Source organism: Alosa sapidissima, chromosome 11 (genome assembly GCF_018492685.1).
Source record: "Alosa sapidissima isolate fAloSap1 chromosome 11, fAloSap1.pri, whole genome shotgun sequence".
Taxonomy (NCBI): domain Eukaryota; kingdom Metazoa; phylum Chordata; class Actinopteri; order Clupeiformes; family Clupeidae; genus Alosa; species Alosa sapidissima.
In genome coordinates, this window is record NC_055967.1 from 27,739,182 (window position 1) to 27,752,394 (window position 13,213).

Consider the following 13,213-nt stretch of genomic DNA (forward strand, 5'->3'; position numbering starts at 1 on the left):
GTCACACACTTCCGCTCACGTGTTTTCTAGGCTTCATGGTTCACAGCTCAATATTTGAGTTTCTCTGCCCAGCATTGCATAAAGGTGTACGTGGCTACAATGTATAAAACAAATAGAACAAAAACAAATTCCACCGAATGGCAGAAAGTAGCAAGTTGAATACACTGTTGCAGACAAAAAAGGTAAACAGTATAGCTAATGCACAAAGCAGTCTTCGCTATGTGTAGCCTATATTATGGCCTAGGTTTAGCGATAAATATCTGTTCACTGAACTTGATGATTTTTACACGTTTTAAAAACTGCGGCCCAAAAATCAGATGCAAATAGAAATCCATCTAACGCGTGACAGGTGACGTAGGCTATTTTGATAAATCTTCCCTCCCAATTAACATACCTGGCGGGAACGTGGGAGTCAGGTGTGGTTGTCCATTTGGTGAGTATGGTGTGAAACCTCTTCATCTCATCACATTTTGCGTAATAACATATAATTTCTCACCAAGTAACTCTAAAACATTTCACAATTCAGAGACAATGTTTCAGATGTGTGTTTGGGGGGAAGTCGACAAGGCGGCACAAATAGTTGTTAGCATTTTTCGACAAAATTAAATTCTTTAGTACCTAAAGGCTCATGTCGGGTTGCCTAATCCCTTAAAACTCTGGTGACTGATGAAAAATAGCCTAATGCAGGATGTGTGGTCAATTAATAGCAGTACATCTAGAGACGGTAGCCACAGTGACATGGCTGCATCTGCTAATTTGTTTGGGTAAAAATGCCCCTTCATTACACAACTTATATGTAGCCTTGAATTACTGCAGGATTCCCATTCTATCAACAGTCTTATCACCCTGTAAAAATGGATGGCTTAGTACTTGTCCAGACAACTTTTAATCCTGTTGCCTACACAGGGTAGGCCTTGTGCCAGTGCACCCAAGCAAGATTTATGAATCAAGCTAGGTCTAGAATGTAATAGCAACAGATCAACACAGACTATGCTGAAATATCTAAGAAAGTTGCACACATTGTTATATGATCCTACATCTAGCAGACCATCTGGAGCAGGCATATGGCGCGTTCAGGTGACCGATTGCTGCAGCCCCTCTGCTTCTCCAGCTGTGGGGAGGAGGACAGCAGCGATAGCTCGTCGGAGGACTGGGCCCCAGTACGGAGGAGCCCTAGTTTCAGGAGGAGCCCCAACTGTAGCAGAAACCCCAACTTTAGCCGAAGCCCCAGCTTTAGGAGCCCTGTCCAGAGCCCATCTTCGGCCTGCCGCACCCCCAGGGTCCAGCGGCACCGTCAACGCAGTATCACCGCGTCTCCTACCTCCTTCCCCAGCTCGCCCATTCCTTACGCTGCCTGGAACAAGCTGAGGCTGTGTGAGTCACCCTACACACCGAAGGTGAATCTGACAAATCCACACCTATAAAGATGTATACATAGTCACAAAAAGGCACGATACCAAAACACCCACTACTACACCCATTAGTTGGGTAGATGCAATCCTCTTTCTTAGCATCAGTTGATGGACTTGGTTCTATCCCCTATAGATTCCACAGTAAGTCCCTCTGAAGTGGATCTCTTGTAAGATTAGTGAAATGCCTCAGTCTTGGGCTAACCACTAGCCAATACAATTTATAGTTATCTTAAGACTTGAATAAGCTTAACGAAAAACCTAAATCAACAATTTTGATAATTAGGCAAGTAGCTAAAGTTTTGGGACCAAATCCTGTTAACATATTTGTTTCCATTAATAAACAAACTCTTAAGTTTGCCACAAATAAGACTCCACTCTATTCCACTTCAGTGTAGGCCTACGGGACAGCCGTGGCCCACTGGTTAACACTCCGGACCTGTAACCGGAGGGTTGTCGGTTCGAGCCCCGACCAGTGGGAACGGCTGAAGTGCCCTTGAGCAAGGCACCTAACCCCTCACTGCTCCCCGAGCGCCGCTGTTGTAGCAGGCAGCTCACTGCGCCAGGATTAGTGTGTGCTTCACCTCACTGTGTGCTGAGTGTGTTTCACTAATTCACGGATTGGGATAAATGCAGAGGCCAAATTTCCCTCACGGGATCAAAAGAGTATATATACATATACTTATTTTCAGAAATCCGCACCCTCACATTCTGGACAGTTTAGGCAGGTGACAGGACTACCTATATGAACTGAAGCAGAGCCCGAGGTCAGTCTAATGGAAATCTAATACTGTTAATGTAATTGTGTGGCCGGGGTGTCTCCTGCTCTAGAGTCTGCTGTCCAAAGCTGTCCAGCCCAGCTCCTGCAGCAGGCCTCCCAACATCCAGAGGGCGCTACACTTCTCCTCCCGTGAGCCCCTCAGCCGTCTCCCCTCGGTCAACGTCAACCCCTTCACCCCCGACACCGTCCGCAGGAGCAGTGAGCACTACAAGAGGAAGAGCCGGTGGAGTGATGATGATGATGACTGCCATAGGTACTGTGGAGGATGGGGTGAAGAGCAGGGAACTGGAGACTTTTCATTTTTGTTCCCGTTGATGAAGTATAAGGCTTATTTGTGTACTCTTATTATTCAGGTCAAAAGATGCCCAGACTTCATCCGATGAAGAGTATTGTATGCCTCTGAAGGTATGGCTTAATGTTCATAGTAGTATGAATTTATGGGTTAAGCAGGCTAAAGATTTCGGTTTCAACCTCATATGTAATGGTCTCGATGACAGATTATGTTCTAATGATGAACTTGCCACTTATTTGTAGGCCTAAATCTATCCATTTTTATTGTCTCACTTCAATCATTTTAGAACTCTAGTCTTTGACAGCTGATTTGTGTCATCAAATAATCTTTGGCCCTTTCTCCTCTTAGACCTTGTTTTTCTCCTAACTTCTCTCGTCTCTCCCCTCCTCTCCCCTGTCTGTGTGCGTGTGCTGCATCGTACACCAGAGACCCGCTGTGCAGGCGCTGATGCTCTCTCGTTACGAGAGCGAGTTCCTGGAGCTCGGGCGGCTGGGCGCGGGCGAGTTTGGTGCCGTGTACAAATGCGTGAAGAGGCTGGACGGTTGTCTTTACGCCATCAAGCGCTCCCGCCACCCTCTCGCCGGCTCAGCCAATGAGTGAGTCACGCACACACGTCTGTGCTACTGAGCGTGTGACGGGATTACACTTCAGATGTCGTCATTAATAATAAATAAATATCTGCCCATCATTTCCTCTGTCTTGTTTGCTTGATATACTAAAGTGGAGAAATAAAATGTTGCGTATTTGGATAAAAGAACCTGCAGCGTTTTGTTCAAAACTGAAGCTTGTGGTTGTGTACATGCCATTTTTCTCCTCTGTGTTTTTGTTTGTTTGTTGTGTAGACAGCTGGCTCTGAAGGAAGTGTATGCCCATGCAGTGTTGGGCCACCACCCACACGTCGTCCGCTATTACTCCGCCTGGGCAGAGGAGGACCACATGATCATTCAGAATGAATATTGTGATGGTAGGCTTATCACACATACAGGCTTTTTCATCATATAGATAGACTACACAATGTGACTTTTTTTATATGTTAGTTTATATAGTGTATCTATGTGATTGAATAATGATTGTCATATAATCTTTTCACTGAGTATTATAGTAGACGTATGGATGCATGGGCATCATGTGTTGGTGATAAGGTTCAGTAGCACTTCAGTGGTATTGTTTAATTCTGTTTACAAAAATGTGCAATGCTGAGTAATGTCAAGCGTTATGGTGTCTGTTTTCTGTGTTCCCAAACAGGTGGGAGTCTCCTGGATATCATTACAGAAAAGGAACAGCAGGGGGAGTACTTTAAGGAGCTGGAGCTGAAGGATCTGCTGCTGCAGGTGTCCATGGGCCTGAAGTACATCCACAGCTCTGGCCTAGTGCATCTGGATATTAAACCCAGTAAGTCACAATCATGGTCTGTTCTAGGCCTTTTCTTCCATCTATCAATCTCGCCAGTTTCCACTTTACAGCCTTATTACTGTAGAGGGAGATTTCCAGCTTTACTATTTAAATTAGCTACCCTGAAAAATACCTAGTAATACAGCATGTATTGTATACACACTAAATGTTTTGTTTGTAGTGGTTTAAGGAAGCATATGTTGTGTACAGGCAACATCTTTGTATGTCTGCGACCTGGCTCTAGTGCAAGAGGAGAGGGGGACAGCGAGGAAGAAGAGGATGTGTACCCTTCATCAGGCGTGGTTTACAAGATTGGTAATGTATAGTGCTGATTTTAGTTCATATGCCAATTATCAGGTGCTCACCTGGCAAGTCAGACCCCATATCGGTGGATGAGCAAACCACTGTTGTGAAGTGTTTACCTGATTTAAAAAAAAAAACTAAAAAAAACATCTAAGTATTTTAGTATTTATTTGTATAGCACAGTGGCCACTCAAAGCACTTCACATAGACATGCATAAAGACAACGTAAACACTCAATATTAAGTCCATGGTCATTGGCCAGTGATGATTCTCCTGATGTGAACAACACAGGAAAATGGTGTTCTTGAGCAGGCTAGGCAACATGTGGCGATGTCTTACCTGGTGCTGGTGTTCCTCAGGTGACCTGGGCCATGTGACGTCCATCTCCAACGCCCAGGTGGAAGAGGGAGACAGTCGCTTCCTGGCCAAGGAGATTTTGAATGAGGTAAAGGAGTTGGTGCTGACAGGGATTTAGCAGACAGCTTCTGGATGTAGATTGGACCAGTTCTAAATGAAGCTGTTATTCTATAGCAGCTACTTTCAGTCTTGGCTAGTCACTAGTGCACTTTTTTTTCACCAGTAAAGAGGAAGAACCCATTTCAATGCTATAAACGTCCTCTTAATTCAGGTTCTTGGGGCTTGTTTAAGCAGAGGAACCCTCATAAAGGATTCGTATAAACTTACAATAGACTCTTTAGATATGCACAACCAGCGGCCTACTTTGGTTGGGACTGGTTCTTCACCAAGCCTTGAGTTTATTGAGATGAGTCTGTGTCACATGCTTCCAGGTTTGCCTCTACTGTAGTTCTGAACTCTGAACTGCCTCGTTCACTCTGCCTGCAGGACTACCGCGAGCTGCCCAAGGCAGACATCTTTGCTCTGGGTCTGACGGCACTGCTGGCTGCTGGCGCCCCACCGCTGCCCCAGAATGGAGATGAGTGGCACCGCCTGCGCCAGGCTCTCCTGCCCGTCCTACCACAGAAGCTCTCTGCGGCCTTCTCCAGTCTCCTACGGGTAGGTTCAATAAGTTCACTAAACCCAGAGTGATTCCTAAACCCAAATGCAATTGCTGTTAGTACAAATAGGGATATATATATATATATATATATATATATATATATATATATATATATATATATATATATATATGTGTGTGTGTGTGTGTGTTCCTATAAATATGTTCATGATGGCATGTTTTTATGTGATGACTGTCCATTTACTGTCTTCTGTCTGTCTGTCTGTTGTCTTTGGTATTTATTTAATACAGTAGGTTTCTGGTTATTTTGTTTGTGCACTAGGGCCTGCTGGACCCCGATCCTGTGCTACGTCCTTCTGCGTCTGTGCTCTGCAAACACCCTTTGCTGAGGAGGGAGCGGGCTGGCAAGATAGCTGCAGAGCTGCGCAAGGAACTGAAGGTGGAGAAGTTCAGGACTGCTATGCTAGAAAGGTCAGTCAGGGGGTTCAAAGATCAAGAGGTCAAGCATTAGGGCTTTAGTATTGAGATCTAAAGGAGCACAGATCCAGTTGTATTAAACATCAAAAACCACAGTGTAGTTTTGTTCAGGTTTAATGGTCAGTACACTTACAAATGAAGAACAAGTGCATTGGTGCCCCAGAGTGGAAATGTGATTGAAATCTTTGCATGTGATGTTGCAATAGCTGAACTGTGCAAGAGTTCGACCTGTTCAATACTCAAATGTCCAGAAGGGGGAAGTATTGTCATTAGTTATCAGGCTTTCAGTCAGGTAGTTGATCTGAGCTGAGGACAATGGACTTGTCTGTAACTGCTGTAAATGTTAGTTGGCTGTGCTCCACGTGGACAGGGTTGTACAGCCAGAGCTGCGTGTGCACACTGCTGTTAAAGAGACAAAGATTATTTCATTGGGTGAATGTCATATCTGACATTCTGTTGGTTTAATTTTGATATGGACGTTTCACAACAATCCGAAAGTGAGTGCAGAAATCTGCTAGCAGATGTTTCACAAGTGCACAGAAATGGCTGAGGGTGAGATGGAGGACCCAGACTGAAGCATAGGACATGTGCAAGCAACAGTGCAAGCTGGTACATTTGAGAACAGACACCGTTTTGCACTGGAGCAGAGCAAATTTGTATGCAATCGGGGGCTAATTAAGAGACAAAAGGTAGGGTTTGATGGAAAACATGGCAAAATATGAAATCAACAAAATCCTAATTTTATAATACTGCAATATTCATGTAGACTGCCTGCCCGCCACTAGAGAATGATGATCCTTGTGGACAATGCTCTCATATAATCAAGTGTACTTTCATAGCCTGACGTAGCCATACTCAATTCTAGTCAGTTTGACTGACTTCCAGGCTAGTACTTTCATGATCTAGTCGTGTAAAATATTTTTTCTATGTTTTGTCCCTCTACAGGGAACTAAAGGAGGCCAGGATGGCTGCATTGTCTCCCCAGCAGAGTGCTACATCCATGAGCCACTGTGACCAAACAGGCCCTCTACCCAAAAAAGGCCAACGGCTCGTGGGCCGAAATGCTTCAAGGTCCGTGAGCTTCAGCGGCCTGAGGCGCTGAGTTCTCTTTTTAGGGCATTGTGGGACTTGTGGGTTTTTAATTACAAAGCTCTTATTGTGTATGCATATCTGAAAATACAGCTGCCATAGCTGGCATAGTGGGACTCTACTCAAAGAGTGTGTATTAGCATAGCTATTCACCAGATTGCACGAGGAGTTGGAAATACGGACACGTAGCATGTTACTGATATGCCGTGATGAATTGATGTGTAACACTGTGTTTTAATCACGGAGTGGGTTTTTGAGTTTTCCCTGCTTACATATGCTGCCTTGTTTTTATATAGTGTCCATTTTCCAGTCATGCCTCACTGGAACCTTGGCATTAGCAACTGTCCACTCTTGCAGACCCGAGAGTGGCCTGTAACTTTTGATTGAAATGTTTTTTTAACCGTGTAAATATACTGTAAATAAATTTTAGAGTTGTATCAGGATTCTCTGAAAAATCCTTTTTGTGTTCAGTTTCATCCTGGTATATTCTGATAATGGAAAAAGGGTTTGAAAGAAGGAAGGCTGATGTCACAAAGGGGATTTCCCCAGACAACCAGTTAGACGTTGATACAAGTGTATCCTCAAGATATATGCCCATGTAGGATAAATGTGTGCATGTTGTAGATTTGCACACATGCCTTTTTAAAATTCAATATAAATGCAAAATAGAACTCTAGACCCAGGAGTTTTTGTTTAGTGCCTCCTAAGTGTTTACATGACGTGTAAAATGTGCAATAGGGTTTTTATTATTTATTTATTTATTTATTTATTTATTTATGTATTTATTTATTTTTAGCATGCCTTCCATGTCATTCTCCAATTTAAGCATTTTTGCAGCTTGGAAAGTTTAGTAGGCCTACTAGTTACAAGGAAATTTATTGTCACATGCATATAGTTACTGGAAGTAAGAAATGCAGTGAATATGTCTGGTGTCAGCCTATTTGTGCATTTATGGGGGGGGGGTAAAAAGTGCAGTAGAAGAGGGGTTTAGTAGATTAAGTGGCAAGGGCTGCATAAGAAAGATAGGGGAGGATTGGGATTTGGGGGGGGGGGGGGGGGGCACCAACAAGGAGCACCAACAAGGAGCACCAACAAGGAGCACCCAAGAGCAACAGGGGCAAGGAAAAACTCCCTTACCAAGGAAGAAACCTTGGGGAGATCCACGGCTCAAGGGGCTAACCCAACTAACAACTGGGGGTGACAGGGGAGATGGGATAGGTGGGCCAGAAAGGCTAGGCAATCAAGGACATGGGTAGATAGATGGAGGAGAAATCAAAAATAATAAATAAAAAGTTCTATGGAGATGTGCAAAAGTTGGAGAAAGTCAGATGTGTGTGTGTGTGTGTGTTTTGACGTGTGATGAAATAAGAAAATAAATAAAAGGTCTAGCATAGAGAGAGGGATGTAAAAGTGCTAAAGGTCATGTAGGTGTGTGTGTGTGTGTGTGTGTGTGTGTGTGTGTGTGTGTGTGTGTGTGGGGGGGGGGGGGGGGGGGGGGGGGGGTCATGAGTGCTGAGGAGTGAATGAGTGCAAATTCAGTATAGTGTGAATTCGTATGAATGTGTGCAAAGTCAGTATAGTGTGAGTTCAGAGTTCTGATGGCCTGGGGATAAAAACTTCTGAGTCTCTCAGTTCTGGCTTTGTGACTACATAGGCGTCTTCTTGATTTCAGCGGTAGGAATAATCCATTGTTAGGATGAGAAACGTCCTTCAGAATCTTTTGGGCTCTTAGGAATACTCTTCTGGAATCTTGTAGAGCAGGGAGTTGAGTTCTTATAGTACGTTCAGCTGAGCGCACTACTCTCTGCAGAGTACTACAATCTCTAACTGTGGAGTTCCCATACCAGGTGATGATGCTACCAGTTAGAACACTCTCAACCGCTGAAGTGTAGAAGGCCTTCATGATGGATGTAGAAACTTTGAATTTCCTTAGCTGACGAAGGAAGTAGAGTCGTTGTCTGGACTCCTTCGGAACATATTGAGTCCATGTTAAGTCTTCAGTAATGTGGACACCAAGGTATTTAAAACTTGTGACTCTCTGCAGGTTGCCCGCTGATCTTAAGTGGGGTGTAACTGTAGTTCTGCTGCTTCCTTCTGTAATCCACTACCATTTCCTTGGTTTTATTGATATATTGATTATTTGAGTTTTACTTCGTTACATCCGTCACATTTACACTTTGAAATGTTATGTAATAGCACAATTATTTGCTAGATAAACAAAAACTATTTATTTAGGTGTAACCAGAGAATGTCTAATAAGGGGTGTAACTTTCAGACTTCACACTGAGGAGAACGTTCGGCATACAGTACGTCATTTTCCTTCTGGCGCGGAACTTTAAAAACAGGAGGAGCTCATTGGGTTACATCACACTGACTTGACGTTTTCATCAAACTTGGTACCAACGAGAGACCGGGGATACGTTCACGGGTATGACAAACAGTTTTGAACATACCGAACATTACAATGTAATTCCTTGTGGGATGTAACGACGCAGTGTTTCTGGTAGAATATGTGTAGCAGTTAACGATTCAGTGAAGACTATCGATATAAGCTATAACGTTTAAGTTAATGTTTGTTAACTTTACTGACTGAAGTCAGTTAACATTAGCAAACTGAACTTTAAGAAGTAACGTTAGTGATGTTACACATTCACGTAAAATATAACGTTAATACCCAAGTTAACTCCACTAAACTTGCCTAGTAAGATTGAAGAACAAATACAATACAATGTTACATGGGAGATTGTGAAAGATTTCCTGTTAAGATGGATAACGTAAGTGCTAACTGTTAACGCTAACTAACATTGTTAAGAATGACTTGGCGGTTATTTTCGCTGTATATCTTTAATGTTGGGTCTCATACATTTGCCCAAAAACTACTGCTGCGGAGTAGAGGGTCGAAGCGGAAGATCTCTGGAGTAGCAGCTAACGGTAACTTAAGTTAATTTAGGCTGTATAGGCAAGTCGTCAATGTTAGTTGGTGATCAGGCTAACGTTACACCTGATCATATTTAATACTACGCAAGACCGACAGTTATACGCTAGCAGCTAAACATTAAAGATAGCAACTACTGTCTACCTATTAACGTTAACGATCACGTTTATTATTTTAAGTTGTGCCTTTGTTAACTGTCAAACAAGATGACGTTAAGAAAAGAAATGGACATTAATGAATGAATTCCAAACAACTTATTTTAGAGACCAAGGTTTGCCAGCAACACTGGGACAGGACCAGCATGGACGCTACCGGAGATGCAAACAGCTTGCTCGGTACATCCCTGGTCTTCCTCACGTTCTTGCAACAGAAGGGTTGCCAAAACGATGACCTTGAACGAGAACTATCAGACTTGAAGAGGGACTTGAAACATGGTCAAGATATCAACTGCAACGGTATTGGGCTCGTGTGTACCGACGGCTCACTCAGCGGAGAATTGCACAGTGGGGATGACGGTGAACTTCAGACAGATGGACACTCGCCTACTGTCCACCTTCAGATGTTCGTACTAGACCAGCATCCTCATGTGCAGGCGCCACCACCAGGTGAAATGTCTTAGTGTACGATGCAATCTGTGACAGGTCAGCCACACAGTAGGAAGCATGTTGTACATCCAAACTTAAACTGTTTACAAAGAAACAATCTGAACATGCTGATTGGCTGCAGTGCACTACACAGTGCCACAGTTCAGTGCACTTCCTTTGTCACTGAAACCAAGACACCACTACATCACCACAGTGTCCTCCACTCGCCTCATGTTCACCTTCAGATGTTTGTACTAGACCGCCACCACCAGGTGAAATGTCTCAGTAGTGTACGATGCAGTTTATGACAGCTCTACAGTACTGTAGGTTGTTCTGTAGTGTTATTGGTTTGCCTTCGCTCTTTGTGACTATGACTGAGGACAGTTCTGATTATAATTTGCAGTTCCAGTCCCTGACCAGGCTCTGAGGGACATCGCCCAGGAGTTGATCCAGATTGCAGACCAGTTGGAAAATGATGTGATGGCCCATGCAACAAACAGACTCTTGAGATCCCTGCAGAATTCTGAGAAACAGGTGCGTGGTTCCATGCTAGGGCAGGTTTAGGGATCAGCTTGTCTCATTTTAGTATTGTAATCGGTCTCTTTTTTTTTAACTGACATTAAGATCTATAACCAGTACTGAATACAGGTGCATTTATTTCAAAAAGTTAAACTTTAATATTATCTAGATTCATTATACATAAAATGAAATATTTCAAGCCTTTTTTTGTTGTTATTTTAATCTTTATTAAATTATTTAATCTTTAAAGAATTATTATTCTCTAATCTTGATGATTACCGGGTTACAGCTAATCAAATCAAAAATCCAGAATTTCAAAATATTAGAATAATACATTTATGATACAGAAATGTCGACCAGAGATGAATTCTAGTCAGCTAATTAAGTCAAATGGTTTCCTGAGCCTTTAGTCTCTCAGTCTGTGCAGAGAAATGATCTTATTTACAATATAACTTTTTTTCTTGAGATGCACCTGTACTTTTTCTGGCTCTAGTGTGGGAGAGTTCCTACAGTAGGAACAGAATGTCGTTCTTATTTTAAGATGGATAGCCAAGGTGATGGGGGGGATGCATGGGCCAACTTCTTGGTCTTTGTTTGCTGGGAAATCACGTGCCCAGTGTTCTATTTGGATGGAGTTGTCTACTGCTGATTAAGGTTCTCCAGACACACTGTTGCTCTGTATCAGCAGGGAACAGGGAAGTGCCCGAATAATATTGTTTAGCAACATTGCTTAGAAAAATTGTCATCATGTGTATCTGTTTGGCAGTTAGATAGACCTGAGTGTATACAATCTATGTGTTTTCTAGGTGTGCACAAGCAGAACAAAGTATGTTTTAAATGAACACATGCTGCTTAAAAACATACAGAATATTTTGTACTTCTTTCTGTGAGAAGTGTGTTACTGTTTGTGTGGGTTCACACCTATGACCGTGTGTTTGCATGTGTTTGTATAGAACTGGAGTAAGCACCTGAAGCAGGCGGTGGAGCAGGTGCACGTGTCTCTGCGGTCTGGCACCAGCCTTGGGGATCTCCCTCAGGAGCGTGTGACACTGGCTCTCTCCCTCTCGCTCATCAAGGCTGTGTGTGAGCACACCCCGCGCTTCCTCCGAGACCTCTTCCACATCTGGCAGCAGCAGCACGTAAGGTGACCCCCACCTCACCACCTGACCCAACCCAAAGACCAAATGAATGCCATTGTAACTCAGGTGAGAGACCAGTCCTTTCTGACTCTTGATTCCAACATGAACAGTATATTAAAGCCTAATACTTGGTTATAGTTGTTGTCCAATATGAAACAAAAGAGGCAAAGTTAAGAGTGAAATGTTTTCAGTGAATGTAATTCCAGGAAGTGAATGTCTGTTTTGGATGTCCTTATTTTTCTACACCTATAGATCAGTTGTGCCTTAAATCACTCATTTGCCCTTAAACCTGTGCATATTTTCCCCGACTTTAAATGCAGACTGTATTCACACCCCTTAACACAAGCAGAAACACATTGCACAGGATTCTCACTCTGTCAGATGCAGAATTCCATGACTTTTCCCTGACAAACAAAAACTGAATTTCCATGACCTACCATACAATGAATGGTACAATATACAGAGAAAAGATTTCAGTGCAGCCGCGTAACATTCAAGAATCTTTTGCTTTTTTAGAGGGAGATGAATAAATGGGCGTTGGATAAGCAAAGTTAGGCTAGGCATGGAAATATATTTGTATTTATGTATTTTGGCAAATACATTTTAAACTGCTAAAATAAAATTCCATGACTGCTCCAAAACTGTATGGAATAGATAGACTTTCCATAATTCCATATTCCAGAAATTCCATGACCTGTGAGAACCCTTATTGCATGAATGTCCCTTTTACATAATTGTGTAGCTATAAATACCTTATACATAGGAATGCATAGATGGTGGTGGCTTTGATACGTGGCACATGACAAAATAATTTGGTGCTTTATTGAACCTGAACCGTAATCTGAGCACGCAAACCACTTCCCTAGGTGGTTTAGGAAGGATTTCACCACATAACCTTGCAGCGTAAATCCTGAAGCACAGTGATACTTCCCCGACAAGGACCCTTCTAGTTTGACTAGTATAAATACTACTCAAATTAGTTTTTCATTTGTTTTGAAGAGGAAGGAATGGATTGTGATGGATTGTAAGGTGTGCCTCAAAATGTTCCCTTTACATTGACTCTTATTTATCTTTCTTGATAGGGGATGACCACTGCCATCTTTGCTGTTCCTGGTTCCGTCCAGCTGAATTTCTGAACATATTTGCCGTCTTCTTCTTTTGCTTAAACATGTTGTGTGAAAGAAAGGGAACAGTGTGAACTATGAAATAGAAAAATGAAGTTTTGTTATTTTTGTACTATTTGTATTTTTGGGATTAAAAAAAAAAAGAGTGCCATAACTAATGCATTGAAGTGAAGCCTGTTAATGCTTTTTAGTT

The 13,213-nt window shown here is 42.6% G+C and overlaps 2 protein-coding genes across 6 annotated transcripts; both read left to right on the forward strand.

The window, feature by feature from the left end:
- The first annotated feature begins 106 nt into the window (after window positions 1–106).
- On the forward strand, window positions 107–7,143 carry wee2 (WEE2 oocyte meiosis inhibiting kinase). Of its 2 annotated transcripts, none has more exons than XM_042111416.1 (12): window positions 107–433; window positions 1,044–1,397; window positions 2,241–2,443; window positions 2,544–2,595; window positions 2,909–3,078; window positions 3,325–3,446; window positions 3,728–3,874; window positions 4,085–4,189; window positions 4,537–4,622; window positions 5,021–5,191; window positions 5,476–5,624; window positions 6,576–7,143. In XM_042111416.1, exons 2-12 carry the CDS (start codon window positions 1,065–1,067, stop codon window positions 6,730–6,732), a joined length of 1,695 nt encoding a protein of 564 aa, XP_041967350.1. In that variant the 5' UTR covers window positions 107–433; window positions 1,044–1,064; the 3' UTR covers window positions 6,733–7,143. The 2 variants fall into 2 exon arrangements, with proteins under 2 accessions (XP_041967350.1, XP_041967351.1); XM_042111417.1 differs by having other exon boundaries at window positions 1,047–1,397.
- A 1,850-nt stretch (window positions 7,144–8,993) lies between these two features.
- On the forward strand, window positions 8,994–13,178 carry bida (BH3 interacting domain death agonist). 4 transcript variants are annotated; one of them, XM_042111439.1, is made up of 5 exons: window positions 8,994–9,147; window positions 9,918–10,259; window positions 10,642–10,772; window positions 11,711–11,962; window positions 12,979–13,178. In XM_042111439.1, the coding sequence occupies exons 2-4, from the start codon at window positions 9,956–9,958 to the stop codon at window positions 11,903–11,905; spliced, it is 630 nt and encodes a 209-aa protein (XP_041967373.1). In that variant the 5' UTR covers window positions 8,994–9,147; window positions 9,918–9,955; the 3' UTR covers window positions 11,906–11,962; window positions 12,979–13,178. The 4 variants fall into 4 exon arrangements, with proteins under 4 accessions (XP_041967373.1, XP_041967375.1, XP_041967374.1 ...); XM_042111441.1 differs by having other exon boundaries at window positions 9,065–9,135; XM_042111440.1 differs by lacking the exon at window positions 8,994–9,147 and adding an exon at window positions 9,173–9,493.
- Window positions 13,179–13,213: the final 35 nt, after the last annotated feature.

Bases quoted from the DNA above. Each gene is read 5' to 3' on its own strand.
- wee2 (XM_042111416.1), top strand. From the start codon at position 1,065: ATGGCGCGTTCAGGTGACCGATTGCTGCAGCCCCTCTGCTTCTCCAGC. The intron at 2,444-2,543 runs GTACTGTGGAGG...CTTATTATTCAG, and splicing joins GATGATGATGACTGCCATAG to GTCAAAAGATGCCCAGACTT. The intron at 3,447-3,727 runs GTAGGCTTATCA...GTTCCCAAACAG, and splicing joins TCAGAATGAATATTGTGATG to GTGGGAGTCTCCTGGATATC.
- bida (XM_042111438.1), top strand. From the start codon at position 9,533: ATGACTTGGCGGTTATTTTCGCTGTATATCTTTAATGTTGGGTCTCAT. The intron at 9,651-9,917 runs GTAACTTAAGTT...AACTTATTTTAG, and splicing joins CTCTGGAGTAGCAGCTAACG to AGACCAAGGTTTGCCAGCAA. The intron at 10,260-10,641 runs GTGAAATGTCTT...TATAATTTGCAG, and splicing joins TGTGCAGGCGCCACCACCAG to TTCCAGTCCCTGACCAGGCT.